This window comes from Mustela nigripes, chromosome 16 (genome assembly GCF_022355385.1).
Source record: "Mustela nigripes isolate SB6536 chromosome 16, MUSNIG.SB6536, whole genome shotgun sequence".
Classification (NCBI taxonomy): Eukaryota; Metazoa; Chordata; class Mammalia; order Carnivora; family Mustelidae; genus Mustela; species Mustela nigripes.
In genome coordinates, this window is record NC_081572.1 from 32,304,201 (window position 1) to 32,319,649 (window position 15,449).

General features: G+C 42.4%; 1 protein-coding gene across 1 annotated transcript in view; it reads right to left on the reverse strand.

Moving 5' to 3' along the window:
- Positions 1–15,449, reverse strand: part of TEX14 (testis expressed 14, intercellular bridge forming factor) — a 73,267-nt gene that overhangs the window by 30,822 nt on the left and 26,996 nt on the right. The window contains exons 14-21 of the mRNA XM_059379005.1: positions 12,593–12,699; positions 10,393–10,518; positions 10,104–10,192; positions 8,519–8,800; positions 7,566–7,666; positions 5,870–5,989; positions 3,911–3,977; positions 1,628–1,709 (exon numbers count right to left, since the gene is read on the reverse strand). Coding sequence (XP_059234988.1) covers positions 1,628–1,709; positions 3,911–3,977; positions 5,870–5,989; positions 7,566–7,666; positions 8,519–8,800; positions 10,104–10,192; positions 10,393–10,518; positions 12,593–12,699 — 974 coding nt within the window. The remainder of the gene's footprint in view (positions 1–1,627; positions 1,710–3,910; positions 3,978–5,869; positions 5,990–7,565; positions 7,667–8,518; positions 8,801–10,103; positions 10,193–10,392; positions 10,519–12,592; positions 12,700–15,449) is intronic.

Consider the following 15,449-nt stretch of genomic DNA (forward strand, 5'->3'; position numbering starts at 1 on the left):
TTCCCCTCACCTTCCCCCAACAGCAGGGTACATAACCTGCCATCCCTCAAAACCCGGGGCAGCAGCTCTTCCTGCCCACGGGTCCTGTCCCCGTGCTTTAATAAACCACCATTTTGTACCAAAGAGGTCTCAAGAATTCTTTCTTGGTCATCGGCTCCAGACCTCAGCCCACCAAACCTCACCTAGGTTCTAGAACTTCATCAGTTTCATAGGCATGTCTACTTCCCTCCTACTGCCTGCCTCTACCTTATTCCCTGGAAACTACTCAAATAATTTTATAATTTCGAAAATGTTATATAAGTGGAGTCATAGAATAACTTTGGGGGATTGCTCTTTCTACCCAGCACAACCCTCCGGACATCTATCCAGATTGTTAAATGTTATCAATAGTTCATTCTTTTTTGTTGCTGGGGTGTATTCCATAGTATTGGATGTACCAGCCTGTAAAATCCTTGACTTGTGGACAACATTTGGGTTTCCAGTTTTGGGTTATTACAAATAAAGTCACAAAAATAAGTAAATAAATAAAGTTGCTATAAACATTCAGGTATGTGTTTCCTTTAAGATTGATTTATTTGAGAGAGAGCATGAGCAGGAGGTGAAAAGGAAGAGAGAGAGGATCCCAAGCAGACTCCATGCTCATGAGATCACGCCCTGAGGGAAAACCAAGAGTCAGATGCTCAACCTACTGTACCACCCATGCGCCCATATGTCTATGTTTTTATATGAATATTAAGTCTTCATTTCTCTGTAATGAGAAATCAGTATTCAGATTTCTGAATACAGATAATGACTCCTGAATACAAGAATACAGATAATGACTGAATTATCATTGAATACAGGTAATGACTCCTGTTCATAATTCTTCACAATCCTGTTGAACAAGTCCTAAGAAAGTTAAGGTGCCCAAAGCTAATTTTTCTGACATGGTTGATGAAGTTCTAGAACCTAGGTGAGGTTTGGTGGGCTGAGGTCCGGAGCCGATGACCAAGAAAGAATTCTTGAGACCTCTTTGGTGCAAAATGGTGGTTTATTAAAGCACGGGGACAGGACCCGTGGGCAGGAAGAGCTGCTGCCCCGGGTTTTGAGGGATGGCAGGTTATGTACCGAGGCTGGGGGAAGGTGAGGGGAAGGGAGGTGTCAGTGGAGTTTTCATATGCTAAAGAGGACCTACAAGGTGCCAGGATGTTCCAGGCCTGCCGGAGGCCTTGCCCTTGCTGCTGGATCAATGTTGTCTTTAGACCAGCCATTAACATTAAGATAGTTGGGAGACTTTTTGGTGGGGTGTCACAATCCTGCTATCAATTGTCTTTGTTAGTGAGATTTAGAACATTTGTAAGCCAAGGGAGACTCCTGTCTAGCAGGATTGTGAGCTCTGCAAGTTAACTATTTGCTTATTGTTCATGGCAGTCAGGGCTGCCTGAGGGATGCTACATATATGACTCAGGGGGAGCTGATGGAGAGGGGATGCAAGGTGCCAGCTTTTGCTTTGTCTTCAGCCAGCCTCCTGCTCCCTCATCATGGTGGCTAGAACACTTGACAACAAGCAATATATAAATACGGGTATTATCATTACTTAACATTACTTCTGTGAGCCTGAAACTGTGAATAAAATACTAGCACATACCTTCGTATGGGTTGGAATTGAGACCTGGCCAAAATCTCAGCATTCCTTCCAGGTCTTTTTCTCATTTGGAACTTTTCTTCACCTGAAAGAATAAAGTAAATGCATTTTTTAATTGAACTTTTGCCAACTCAGACTGTTATTTTCACTCCCTAGAATTCCCCTTGGTCTGGTCCAGAATGAGAAATAATCTGAATAAACAAAGTGCTTCCTAATTGGGTTTGGATTGAGTGCTGTAGGAGTGGTTTTTGCTCTGAAAGTTTATTTTCCTTGCTCCGAGGGGGTAACTACATTCTGACACTCAGAATACAATCAAGCCATTTACTGGCCTTTCAGTTATAACCACTCAGTTATTTCTGGAGACAAATGTTGTTTTGTCTTTTCAGGAAGGCAAACTGACCTGGTTCCTGTCAACAGACACCAGGGGGCGTTGAAACCAAGAACTGTTTGTTCAGTAAAGATTCCAAACAGAAAAGACCATTAGCTGGGCATTCCCAGAGGGCTAACTGGGCCTCTTGGCCAGCCATCAGGCCCCACTTAAAGCACAGGGTGGTGAGACAACACTAATTCAACTCTCTTCTGTTCTTCCTGACATCAAGTGTCCAAAGTTACTTCCCACCAATTCTCAGTAAGATACTTTGCTGATCTCAGGCCAAACAGGGCCACTATCCATATTCCTTCCCACCACCATACTGCTCTGGTTTATAGAGCCTTCCCTCTTGGCAAATGTTCATGATCCCCTTGCCATTCCTTAGGAACACGTGGTGTAGTGGGCAATGGGGAAGGCCACCAAAGCAGTGTCACCTTTAGCAGATACGAAGGAGGTCTCTACCCCACCAGCAGAGAAGCACTGGGGTTCTTCTCATGACACTTGTTCAAATACCTAGAAAGCCTAATGGAATGCCTAATAAACACAATTAGAGCTGGAGGAACACTTCAAGATTTTAGAGTCTCTCTCCTTTGTATAAAAGGAGAGAGAAGTCCTGGGGTGAAATGACTTGCCCAAGGTCATGCAGTGGGAAGGGAAAAAAAAGTGGCAGAACTGGGCTTGGGACCCAGAGTATGCCCAGTTGTTACCCATGGCATTGCCTGGTATGGAAGGGATACATGTCAGAGCCCTAGTGGAAAAGGAGGGAGAGAAAGGCCAAAAGCAGGAAAGGAGTAGAAATCAGGCTTCTTCACATACTTCAGATGTCTATCTCAAACTAGCCCTGGGTTTCTGACCTATCTGCCCCATAACTTCTCTATCCCACTCAACCCTTTTCCAAACAGAAGTGAAATGGCTACATGTAGGCAAGGCTCACACAGAATATGATCATGGACAGAGGCTCCACAGAAAAGAGTGGATGACCCAAGACCCAGGTCTGGGGACTTTAAACACATGTCGTCCTGAGCATTTAACTGTTCATCTCACAGCTTATTGCTTCTTAAAATGCTCTCGGCTGTGACAGGGGCATGAATCAGGTTAGAGACAGAAGACAGTGTGCAGCAGGAGGAAGGGAGTGAGTAAGTTCAGAACCCAAGCCCGCCATGCCTGGGTTCAGAATGTTGAGACATGACCAGAGACATCTACATGGCTCAGGGGGTAGGTAATTGGCTTTAAAACTGATGGCTATACACCCTAAAAGAGTAAAAGTGCACTGTTTTTTAAATGTGTGTATCAGAACCAGGGGCTCACTTATAGCTTACCTCACCCGGGCAGCTGATCCAAGGTTAACTTCCCAGGGAAGAGAAAGCAGTTGCTGAGTTATATAGAACTCAAGGCCTCCCAAGGGAAGGATGTTATGTTGACTGCGCACTACTGGCTGTTATTAACTCCTTGCCAAGATGCTAAGCAAGCAAAGGAAAATGCTTTTTGGGGTGGAAAAGGACATGAAGAGCAAGTTCTAGTTTTTGTTGTGTCTATAACCAGTTGTATGGCCTGGGCAAACCCCTCAAGTCAGCTCAGTGAAGACAACGAAACACCCATGTGTGCCCGATAGGGGTGAGGAATCTAACGAAAGACGGGAGGGGGCAGAGAGGGAAGGTGAGGAGGAGGAACAGGAACCACTAAACCACTTCCCCTGCAAGGGGAAGTACAGATAACATGATCTGTGGCTGTCAGGAGGCTGGAGAGGGGCCAGAGATTCATTCTAATGAAGGGAAATCCCTGACCCTAGGTTCCTTCATCTGTAAAATCAAAGGCCTGGAGGAGGTTATCTCTAAGGACTGTTCCAGCTCTAAAGATCTGTCACCTAATAGAAAGTGAAGGCAAGTGAGAAGGAATCTGCCTTAAGAGCTTATTACCAGAGCTCGGAGGTTGGGCAAATGCATCTCGTACTCCTTCAAAATCCTCTTCTATGGGACTTGAGGTCTACAAAAGAATAAAAGGGTAAAGGAAGAAGGGTCACTGGAGAATGAAGGATATTAATCAAAAGGTAGGAGAGTTTACTGATGTTCTTAAAACCTTGAAAATCTTTGTAAGTTTCCTGCATCTTTAATAGAAAAAGAACAAACCCGTTTCAAAGACATTAAGGATCATTTGTACTCTGTGTTCCTCAATAAGCCCTCCCCTGCCTCCCACTGTGAGGATAAATTATGTGACTTTTCCTTATGTCATTATCTCCTTCTCTCCCCAGCATTCCAACAAAGATGTTTTGATTCTTAGGAACTTCATCAGAAAACCCAAAAAAGGTTGGGGGGTGCCTAGGCAGCTCAGTCTGTTAGTGTCTGCCTTTGGCTTAGGTCATGATCCCAAGGTCCTGGGATGGCGCCCCATACCAATCCCTGCAATGGGAGCCTGCTCAGCTGGGAGTCTGCTTCTCACTCTCCCCATCACCCGCCCCCCCGCCCCACTCCTGCTCTTTCTCTCCCTCTCTCTCAAATAAATGAATAAAATCTATAAATAAATAAATAAATGAATAAATAAGTTAAAAAGAAAAGAAGAAAAAGTTTGGAAAAATAGCGCAGACTGCAAAGTTACTTTCTGGGGTGAGAAGTCAGAATACTGGTTCCTTTGAAAGGGTACAGTGACTAAAGGAGGCCGGGGCAGGGGGCGTCTGCTGGAGGACTGCTTCCTGATCTGGGTACTGGTTACATGAATGTGTTCAGTCTGTGCAAGTCCATGAGCTGCACACATCAGAGCTGTGTACTTTTCTCCATGTTACACTTTATGTATGTGTACACACACTTACACGTATATATGTATGTATACACATGTACATTATATGTGTATATATATATACTTTGTACGTTTTTGTTAAAGATTTTCTTAACATCCCAATCTGCTCACAGTAAAATCAAGAATAGCTGATGGATTAATAATGAAAAATTACTCTGAGTTATCAGAAGTACAGAATAGTGGAAATGATGTTTTTTTGCATCACTGAATTCTTGTCAGTCAAATGTTGTGTTTGAAACATACAATCAGGGACACCTGGGTGGCTCAGTTGGTTGAGCAGCTGCCTTCGGCTCAGGTCATGATCCCAGCGTCCTGGGATCGAGTCCCACATCGGGCTCCTTGCTCGGCAGGGAGCCTGCTTCTCCCTCTGCCTCTGCCTGCCATTCTGTCTGCCTGTGCGCTCTCTCTCTCTCTCTCTCTGACAAATCAATAAAATCTTAAAAAAAAAAAAAAGAAAAGAAACATACAATCAATCCTCCCTTTCTTCCACCCCACCTTCCATATTGGTAAAATGCCCAAAAAAGGTGGTAGGTTAGTAGGAAGGTGAGGCAGAAATTATACAAATGAATAAGAAAATCCAAACAGCTTCATTTTATAAATGAAAACATTTTGTACAAACAGGTGCTTGCCAATCCCGGGCAAGTTCCCGAGAAAGCCCCATGCACTGCCCAGCGTCATACTCATGCTGAGTCCTGGCCTCTGATACTGGCTCTCCCGCCACCGACGCTTGGCCTGCCAAGCTGAATTCCCCACATATGCGGATCACCACTTCTTCACACAGAGGAATAACAGCAGGCCGCCTTCTTTTCTCCACAGGAAGAATATGTGAATCAGGTAACATGAAGAAAAGCGTTTTGAAAAAAAGTACGAAGCGCTGTACAAATGCAGGAACCACAGTTTTGGGAGAAACTCTATATGACGTCAAACATCTTATTTTTCAGATGTTTTCTCAAAATTTGAAAAGACTGCTAAGTCAACATTATACACTTTTATGTGTAAGCTATTTTTCTCAATAAAAACAACTTAAAAGAATTAAGGCAATAGAGAAAGCTGAAAAGTACTTTTCCCTAAAATGTGGTTTTTACCTCTAGAGCTAAGTTTTCTTGAGCAGTCGAGCAATAAAAATATTCATGGTCTGGAGTTAAAAATTCATCTGTTATGTCCTCAGAAGATTCTGGTGAACAAGTTGATCGCACGGATTGATCCTATTAATAATGTAGGAAATCACTTTTAGGTTGTTGTTCATTATAAACAAATCCTTTATAGTTGGATGCAGTGTTAATAATGGGGTTATCTAAAATTACCCAGCAGTCAGGGTGATACTCCCTGAGCCAGCCCTCCCTGCCTGCTTGCACACCTGCCTCTGCCCTCTCTCCCCACTATAAACTGTGAACCCTCTGCAGCAAGTGAGGCCAGTGACAGCCCTGAGACTCATAGTCCTTATCTGCACAATGGAGGGGGAGGGGGTTGGGCGACATTTCTGCTCTGAAATTCTAAGAAAGGTCCTAGACAACCCAGGCTGGGCCTGAGCTTGAAGAGCCAGCCACAGATACTTTGTTCTCTAGACCAAGAAGCTGAGGCCGCTCAGAACTGAGGAGTTCTGTGGGTGCTACAGTTTCAAAGCAAATGAAGGAACATGGTATTAAAAGTAGCAATGCAGGGACACATGGTGACTCAGTTGGATAAGCCTCTGACTCCTGGTTTTTGCTCAAGTCACAATCTCAGAGTCCTGGGATCAAGCCCACTTCTTTGGGCTCCAAGCTCAGGGGCAATCTGCTCAAGGATTCTCTCTCTCCCTCTGCCCCTCCCCCTGCTCGTGCCAGCTTGTGCATGTGCACTTTCTCTTAAATAAATAAATCGTTTGAAAAAAATAGCAATGCAATCTCAATAATAAAAATAAAACTTGAAAATTCAAAAGTCCCAGTTATTTCTTCAGCATCTCTGCTCCACCCCTCCTCAATTCCCTGACAGACCTGTTTCTCCAGCCAAGCCAGTGTGCTTAACATGGCCTATCCTTCCCGCGTCCATGTGAGAAAAAGAATAAAATTGTCTAAGTTGTCCTTGTGAATGGTTTGTGTGCTATGATTAAATACAATAGTATGTTCGTTGAAAGATCTTAAATGTCATCACAACTGTATTTTTATAGTATTTCATTTTCAGTTGCTGTTTATATTCTTTAAGTGATTGTGTCATCATATCATAATGATAAAAAATTCTGGTTCCTTAGCCTGGCTGGACTGTGGCCCAACTGCATGCTTCAAGGGTGTGTTAAACCCCTGCAGGGCTGCAGCCTCAATGTATTGGTCCTGTGGAGGTGCAGTTGTCAGGCATGAACACATGCCTTCCACTGAGAGCTGTCTCTGGGTCTTAGAGGACATTCTAGGTGAAGGAACTCTCTTCACAACCCTGGCCTTGCTCTTGCTGCTCCAATCGGACCTCAGTCACCTGCTGGGCCATGAGCTTTGATACCTGACCTCACACTGTGCTTCTAGAGTTGGTAGTATCTATCCAACTAGACAGGAAGCTCAAGGGCTTCCTGACTCTGACACTTTCTGTGTTCTGCACAAACTCTAAGATACACAGTGCTTTGAGTTGAAATGACTCAAAATGTATTTAGGCAGGGAAGAAAGATTTCCTCATTAATGTCACAGACATGAGAGTGTGTACTCCAACAAAAAAGAAGTACTACAGATATTATTTTACTAGCATAATACATAACAGCTCAATTTGACTTTATTAGGTCCTTGGGTGCAACCTGGCTCTGCAGGCCATATTACTTACGCTGTAAGATTTCTCAATGACCACAGGTGCATCAGAACTTGCTTGAAAGGCTTCACTATGCTCTGGCTGCTCGTTTTTTCTGGGAGACAGGTGCCTGATATCTAATGATGACAGAACCAGGGCCATAGTCATTCAGTGATATTTAGATGGCATGGAAGGGGAGAAGAGTGGTGTGAGAGAAAAGGTGAGTGACTATTCTGCCAAGAGTGGCCATGTCCCATTTGTCAGGGTCAGTCCAGAGAGTGGAGACTGTAAGTTTGGCCTGACCCCAATACATGGTCCTGTATCATCAATCCTTTTGCCCACCCATTCAAGAGCAATGCTTGAAAAGGAACAGATTCTAAACACTAAGGAGCCCAAGACAAGTAGATTTTCTACCTAAGTGAAAATTTTAGATGCATCTTTCTTTGAGACTTATAAACAATGAAGAAATAATATTCCATCCCCTGATTGCAAGCAAATTACCAAGTGGAACTACATGGCCTTCAGTTTTAACCTATAAATCTATAAAGTGATGACAGTCAATGCCATTTGTCTCTGGGTTCTTCTGGCACAGAATTTCTGGGAGCCAGTGAAGTTTTTCTGGCTTAAAATGCAATACGAGGAAATGGGCAGTAGGGAACAGTCCTCTACCACTGTATTCAGGTAAGAAAGGTTCATTTCCCTGCCAGGTTAGAGCTAGGAACAGGCTCACTGTGTAGAGATTATTTAACTTTCTTTGAGCAAATGGGTCTGCTCCAGTAACAGGAAAACTCACGAATCTTTGGATTTCTTTACATTCAGGAAGGACAGGGGAATCAATAGGGTATTTGTTTTCCCCTGCAGTTCAGGGTTCCCAGAGAGATGCAAATGGAGAGAAGACCAAGCAAAGGAAATATGCCAGGAGGCTTACTTATCTTTGAGTGAGTTACTTGATAGAGCTCATCTATCCCTATTCCTCCAACTGAACTTACTGGTAAAGCTTCGAGGCCCATGCTGTCTGCGGTGCTGGTTACTGTCACAGTCACTGTTGTCCATTTTGTCACACTTGCCATTTCCTCCTGACTCTTCATTTTTCCTGGGATACTCTACAGTGCACTGCCAGCCCACTTTCTCAGGGTCCCTCAGCAGGGGCTGCAGCAGGAGATCAGGCTCATTTTTAGCCTCATCCTCTAAAGACACACCACTCTGAGGATGCCAAGGTGGTACCGCCAGCTGCCCAGTAGCCACTCTCTCTGCCATTTCTTTCACCTCCACTGGAGAGACAGGAAAGCAGCATTTAAAACAGAACCGTGAACACTGGACAAAAGCCTTTCCTTCTTAAAGAGCTATATAATACTTTCATAACTCATATTGTCATAATAATTGTCTTTTTAGAACTGTACCATCCCTAGCTTGCCCTGTTGGGCTTGAAAAAGAAGAGAGAAAAGAATTGGTAACAGAAGGAAGGACAGAATTTCAGTACATTTCTGATTTTAGAATGGAAGGTAGCAAAAACCTTGAAGATAGAACTTGTTGTGAAGATTTTTATAAGAAAATAACATCTGCGGCTCACAATCTCTACAGACTAATGGAAAGGATTCTACAGTTTGTCCAGCTCCTTTAGATTAGGCAGAAATCATTTGTGAGAATGTGTGTGTCTGTGTGTGTTTTATTTATTTTGTATGTGTATCTGCATGAGCATATCTTCATTCCTAATGTTCTATACTTTTGCTAATGTCATTTAACATTAGTATTAAAAAAACATAGACACTTTATCCTTTCAAGCTTATAAAACTGATACAAAAGGAAATGCCCACAGGATATGCAAAAGTGACACTACATGCTCTCTACTTTCATAATGAATGTTACACATTAAATTTCTACTGCATAGGGGCGCCTGGGTGGCTCAGTGGGTTAAAGCCTCTGCCTTCGGATCGGGTCATGATCCCAGGGAACTGGGATCAAGCCCCGCATCGGGCTCTCTGCTTGGCAGAGGGCTTGCTTCCTCCTCTCTCTCTCTTCCTGCCTCTCTGCCTACTTGTGATCTCTGCCTGTCAAATAAATAAATAAAATCTTTAAAAAAAATTTTCTACTGCATATTATTTTGCTACGTTTATTATATAATATGCATCAATATATGTACATTGGAAATACTTCCTATAAAGTCTAGAAATGAAAAAAAGTTTTTCCCTAAAAGATAAATCACTGAACAGAACAATATATACAGTGGCAGGCTTGATAGTCTCTTTTCTTTGGACTAGTAACACAAAACATGTTCATTTAGACAATGTTAAAAGACCCATCTTAATAAAAGCTTATCTTTCCTGAGTAAGTGGTAAACAAAAGAAGGAGGAGGATGAGGGGAAAAAGAAAGAAAAAGAAAGAAAGAAAAAAAGACATTTCCTTTCTGCCATTTGTAATCAGAAAGGCCTTAATTTTTAAACTGGAATGATCCAACAGAAGAAAAGAACGTGGGAGGCTGGTGCAATACAGACTGTGTACTTAGAGATAACAAGCAGGTTAGAAATATACTTTAAGTTTCATTTGGCTCAACAGAACTGATGGCTCTTTACTCACTTTTCCACTTTAAGTGTACCTCTCCATCATCTTCATTATTTCTTGACTTTGCATTACAGATTTCAGAAGATACAGACTCCATACTGATCCTAAATTATGTAGGTTTGGGGGAAGGGGAGCAGGGTGGACACAAATACACCGGTTTGCTCAAGTTTCTGACACAAGTCTGAGCCCACCAGCCCACACAGAGGACCAGCCCCTACTCTCAATCATTCCTGGGGCTGCACTGACTCCTGCCCACCACCAGAGAGCGCAAGACTCCACAATGTTCAGACAACAGACTCCTTACCTAGTAGAGCCCTGGCTAGGGCTGGATGACACAGCAGGGCCCTTAGAGTGCCTTGACACAGTGACAAGTGCACTACTAAGCTGAGTCAGCCTGGTTTGGGCACTGGATTCTTTAGGTCTTCCTTGGCTAAGAAATGAAGGGACTGGGTTAGAAGACCTCTAAGATTATTTTCAGTTTCCAAATTTCAGATTTCATGATTCTAAAAATACTCTTGAGAAATTTTCACAGGAAGAAACTCACAATTGAAATCGAGTTTCACTAGACAGACTTCTGAGGTCTAGCAGAACCCCCCACCCCAACAATGCCACAGAACACAGAATTCTCCAGTAACAGACACACCAGTGAGTCAGTGAGAGCACAGTAACTAACATTCTCAAACACGGCCTTAAGACACCAGGGATCCTGAAGCACATTCAGAGCTCTTCAGCCTAGTCTAACTGAGTTCTAGACCTTACCTTCCACTAACCAGCTGCCTGCCTCTGGCATACTTCAGTCTTTGTGGATCAAGTTTCCTCATCTGAAAAGCAAGGGAGTCTTTCTTCCTCTACATATCCTTGATTATATATACATCTCATCGTCTATTAAAATAACTCCTCAAAAACACGGGACCTGTGGCATATGTATGAATTACTCATTATCTTGAATGCCCTGCTTCCCCACTGGACCAGAACACAAGAGACTGCTGACCTGGAAAGGTCAGATTTGACTGGCTTATTTAAAGAGCAATTTGGCAGCAGCTATCAAGTATCTTTAAAATGTTTAAACCCTTTGACCTAGTAACTCTGCTTCTGGCAATCCACCAAGGACATAATCCAAAGTGCAGAAAAATTTGCAAAGACAAGTCACTGCGACCCTATTTAAAATGGATCAAAGCATGAAACTACCTAAAATTCAACAATGGGGGAAATCCAACAAGTTCACATTTGCAGGATGTTTTCTTTTTGTAATATTTATCTAAGTAATCTTTATACCCAACTGGGGCTCAAACTCACAACCCTGAGATCAAGAGTGGCATACTCTTCTGACTGAGCCAGTCAGGCGCACAACCTGGATATTTTTTAATAAAGTGGGATAATGCTCTTGTTCTAATGTAAGATGAAAAGTCAGGATATAAAAGTACCTACATGGGGGTACCTAGGTGACTCAGTTGGCTAAGCGTCTTTGGAAAACATACAAAAAGACTTAGTGGATTGGTAGCAAAATGTTAAACTTTTCTTTAGTCCATTTTTTGTTCTTTTGGGGGAACATGGTGAATGGGTGTATCGGATTCCACAACTACGGCTTTGCTTTGTTATCTAATGGCCATACTGTCACCCCATCTGCTTCTCTCAATGATGTGAGCTCTAACCCCTTTGATGCCAGTTAGTTGGTTCTCTAATAATTCCCTTTGTAAAGGTAAAATACACTGAACTAAAATGTCTGGGCTATTTTCCTTGATTCTCCCTAATGAACACCTTTACCGATGTGAAAGGAAAAGCAAACTCTTGTCATTAGTCTCAGTCACCACTGGGAGAGAAACAAAAAGTTACTTTTTTCCAGAAGAACTGATTCCAAAGGCATGGATTAAAGCTACCATTTAACCACAGGAAAGGAAAACTGAAATTGACAGACTAGTCTATCTTGAAACACATTTATGGGCCTTTAATAATTACCCCTATGCAAAATAAAATTTGTTTTACCTAAATTCTTAAGAACTCAGTGTACACATACGCTCTTCTTCCCATGATCAGTGCTGAAGCCAATTCATTTCATAGATTTAGCTGGAAATCAGAGGCTGCATGGTAACAGTTAAACCACTCAGCCCCTGCTCTGGAGTCAGGGATGCTTATTTTGAGGAACCCTTGTTTCTAAATAGTTTGGTTTCTGGAGCACTGACAGATGGAATACCTGGCATTCCTTTTTTAAGAAAAACAATCTGGGCAGCTTTGGAAGAGCAAGGTGCTTTGCTTTTGACAAATGTTGAGTTCCACCTGATTAACCTGCCAGCTCCTTTATCTTCGATGTTTTTTCCTACAGGTTTCCGTTACATGACTCTTTCTGCTCACCTGAAGGAGAAAACCTGCCAAGATCTGTTTCTGTGTTAGTGTTCTTCATCACCCACAGTCTCTTTGTCACAAGACACATGAAGATCATTAAGTGCCTCTGGGGTCACGTGGGAGTCTAAAGGCACGGTGACACAGAGAACAAAACGTTAACCCACCTGCTGGTATTTGGGCTCCTGTTTCTTTCCAGACTGTGCTTGGCTCCTTGAGTGGGCTGTGATTGTTCACTTGTGCTCTGTTTTCCAGGTCCACAAAAAGTTGGTAGCTTAAAAAGCAGTAAACATGTTTCAGTGCTTTGATGAAGGAATTCCTCTTCACTTTCACATTCTATTTTTCAAGCCATTCTTACTAAATGTGTAGAAATAACCAAACCTACTAAGATGATTTCCCTGTGCGTATTTTATATCTAGTAACTCATCTCTCAGCTGGAGGTCTTTACAACATTACACAGCAATGTTGGCCCCCAGAAATGCAGTCTAGACTGGGAGCAAGTGAAGGATGAGCAGAAAAAACAGACTTCAAAAATCCAGTAACCTGGGGTGCCTGGGTGGCTCAGTGGGTTAAAGCCTCTCCCTTCAGCTCAGGTCATGATCCCAGGATCCTGGGATCGAGTCCCGCATAGGCCTCTCTGCTCAGCAGGGAGCCTGCTTCCTCCTCTCTCTGCCTGTCTCTCTGCCTACTTGTGATCTCTGTCTGTCAAATAAATAAATAAAATCTTAAAAAAAAAAAAAATCCAGTAACTTTTAGGGTGGCTCAGTGTTTAAGCGTCTGCCTTTGGCTCAGGTCATGACCCTCTAGTCCTGGGATCAAACCCCGTGTCAGGCTCCCTGCTCAGTGGGGAGCCTGCCTCTCCCTCTCCTACTCTCCCTGCTTATGCTCTGTGAAATAAATAAAATCTTTTTTAAAAAGTCCAATAATTTTCCCCTGTATTATTATTAAGGTAGCAAGCTTTGTGGCAGGAGCCTTGGACCCTGGCTTCTAGTCTAATCCTTACTCAGAAATAACCTGAGAGAGTCTTCTGCTTCAGCTTCCTCATCCATAAAACAGGGAAAATAGTATCTCCCTGAATCCATCAGTGGGGATGCTATGAAAATAAGACACAATAAAATAAAAGCTACAATACTTTGGAAATAGAAGTAAATTAAATTAAAGCCTGGGTATTTTATTCCAAAGAGAAAATCCTGGATCTGCTTATTCTAATTTTAACAAACTTCATTATATTTTCTAGCCTGCAGCAAGTTAAGGCAACAAATGTGTTGCACTGGGATGGTAGTAAGATGTGCAAAGGTAAGAGGGTGCATAAAAATGGTCATAAGCTCCTAGAAATATCGCTAAAGGCAAGGGAAGCAAGAGCAAAAATGAACTATTGGGACTTCATCAAGATCAAGAGCTTTTACACAGCAAAGGAAACAGTCAACAAAAACAAAAGACAACTGACAGAATGGAAGGAGATGTTTGCAAATGACATCAGATAAAGGCCTAGTATCCAAAATCTATAAAGACCTTATCAAACTCAACACCCAAAGAACAAATAATCCAATCAAGAAATGGGCAGAAGACATGAACAGACACTTCTGCAAAGAAGACATCCAGACAGCCAACAGACACATGAAAAAGTGCTCCATGTCACTCGGCATCAGAGAAATACAGATCAAAACCACAATTAGATACCACCTCACACCAGTCAGAACAGCTAAAATTAACAAGTCAGGAAATGACAGATGTTGGTAAAGATGCGGAGGAAGGGGAACCCTCCTACACTGCTGGTGAGAATGCAAGTTAGTGCAGCCACTCTGGAAAACAGCATGGAGATTCCTCAAAAAGTTGAAAATAGAGCTACCCTCTGACCTAGCAATCACATTACTGGCTATTTATGCTAAAGATACAAATGTAGTGATCTGAAAGGGCACGTGCACCCGAATGTTCATAGCAGCAATGCCCACAATAGCCAAACTATGGAAAGAACCTAGAAGTCCATCCACAGGTGAATGGATAAAGAAGATGTACACACATACATACAATGGAATACTATGCAGCCATCAAAAGAAATGAAAACTTGCCATTTGCAACAACATGGATAGAACTAGAGGGTATTATGCTGAGCGAAATAAGTCAATCAGAGAAAGATAAATTATCATATGATCTCCCCGATATGAGGAATTTGAGGGGTAGGGTGGGGGTTTTGGGGGTTAGGGAAGGAAAAAAATGAAACAAGATGGGATCAGGAGGAAGACAAACCATAAGAGACTCTTAATCTCACAAAACAAACTGAGGGTTGCTGGGCAGGGAGGGGTATGGAGAGGGTGGTTGGGTTATGGACATTGGGGAGGGTATGTGATATGGTGAGTGCTGTGAAATGTGTCAGCCTGATGATTCACAGACCTGTACCCCTGGAGCAAAGGATACATAATATGTTAAGAAAAATAATAAATAATTTTAAAATGCTATAAAACAAAATGGTCATAAGCTCCCTAAAGTATGAGCTACTGAGGCCTTTGCGTGGGGGCAAAGATTCCTTAGCAGGGCCTGAAGGCAACAACTTTATTATGGAGCATCAAATAACACAGTTCCGAAAAATGTCATGGTCACCAAGGAGAGCTTAGAATATACTAAGAAATATATTCAAAATAGGTATTTAGAATAATGGGACGTTTGTAATGTTTCCTTTGGTGCAATTAAAAATTTAGGAACTGAGAAACTAAAGGACTAATCCAAGGCACCAGGCATATAAATGAGGCCTTGGACCTTCTGGCCCAGCCCAGTCTCCAGCTGAATACAGTCAAGGGAGTGATCCCAGCCTATGCCACATGGAGTGAAAATTATCATACTGGTTAGCCCTAACATATTCCTGACCCATAGAATTGTGAAAAGTAATAAATCACTGTTATTTTAAGCCACTAAGTTTGGGGTTTTGTTGTTGCTGTTACTCCACAGAAATAGATAACCAAAACATAATATATAAGAAAAGTTATTTCTAATAGTTTTCTAGGAAATCTGAATTTTCAAAAGAAAAAG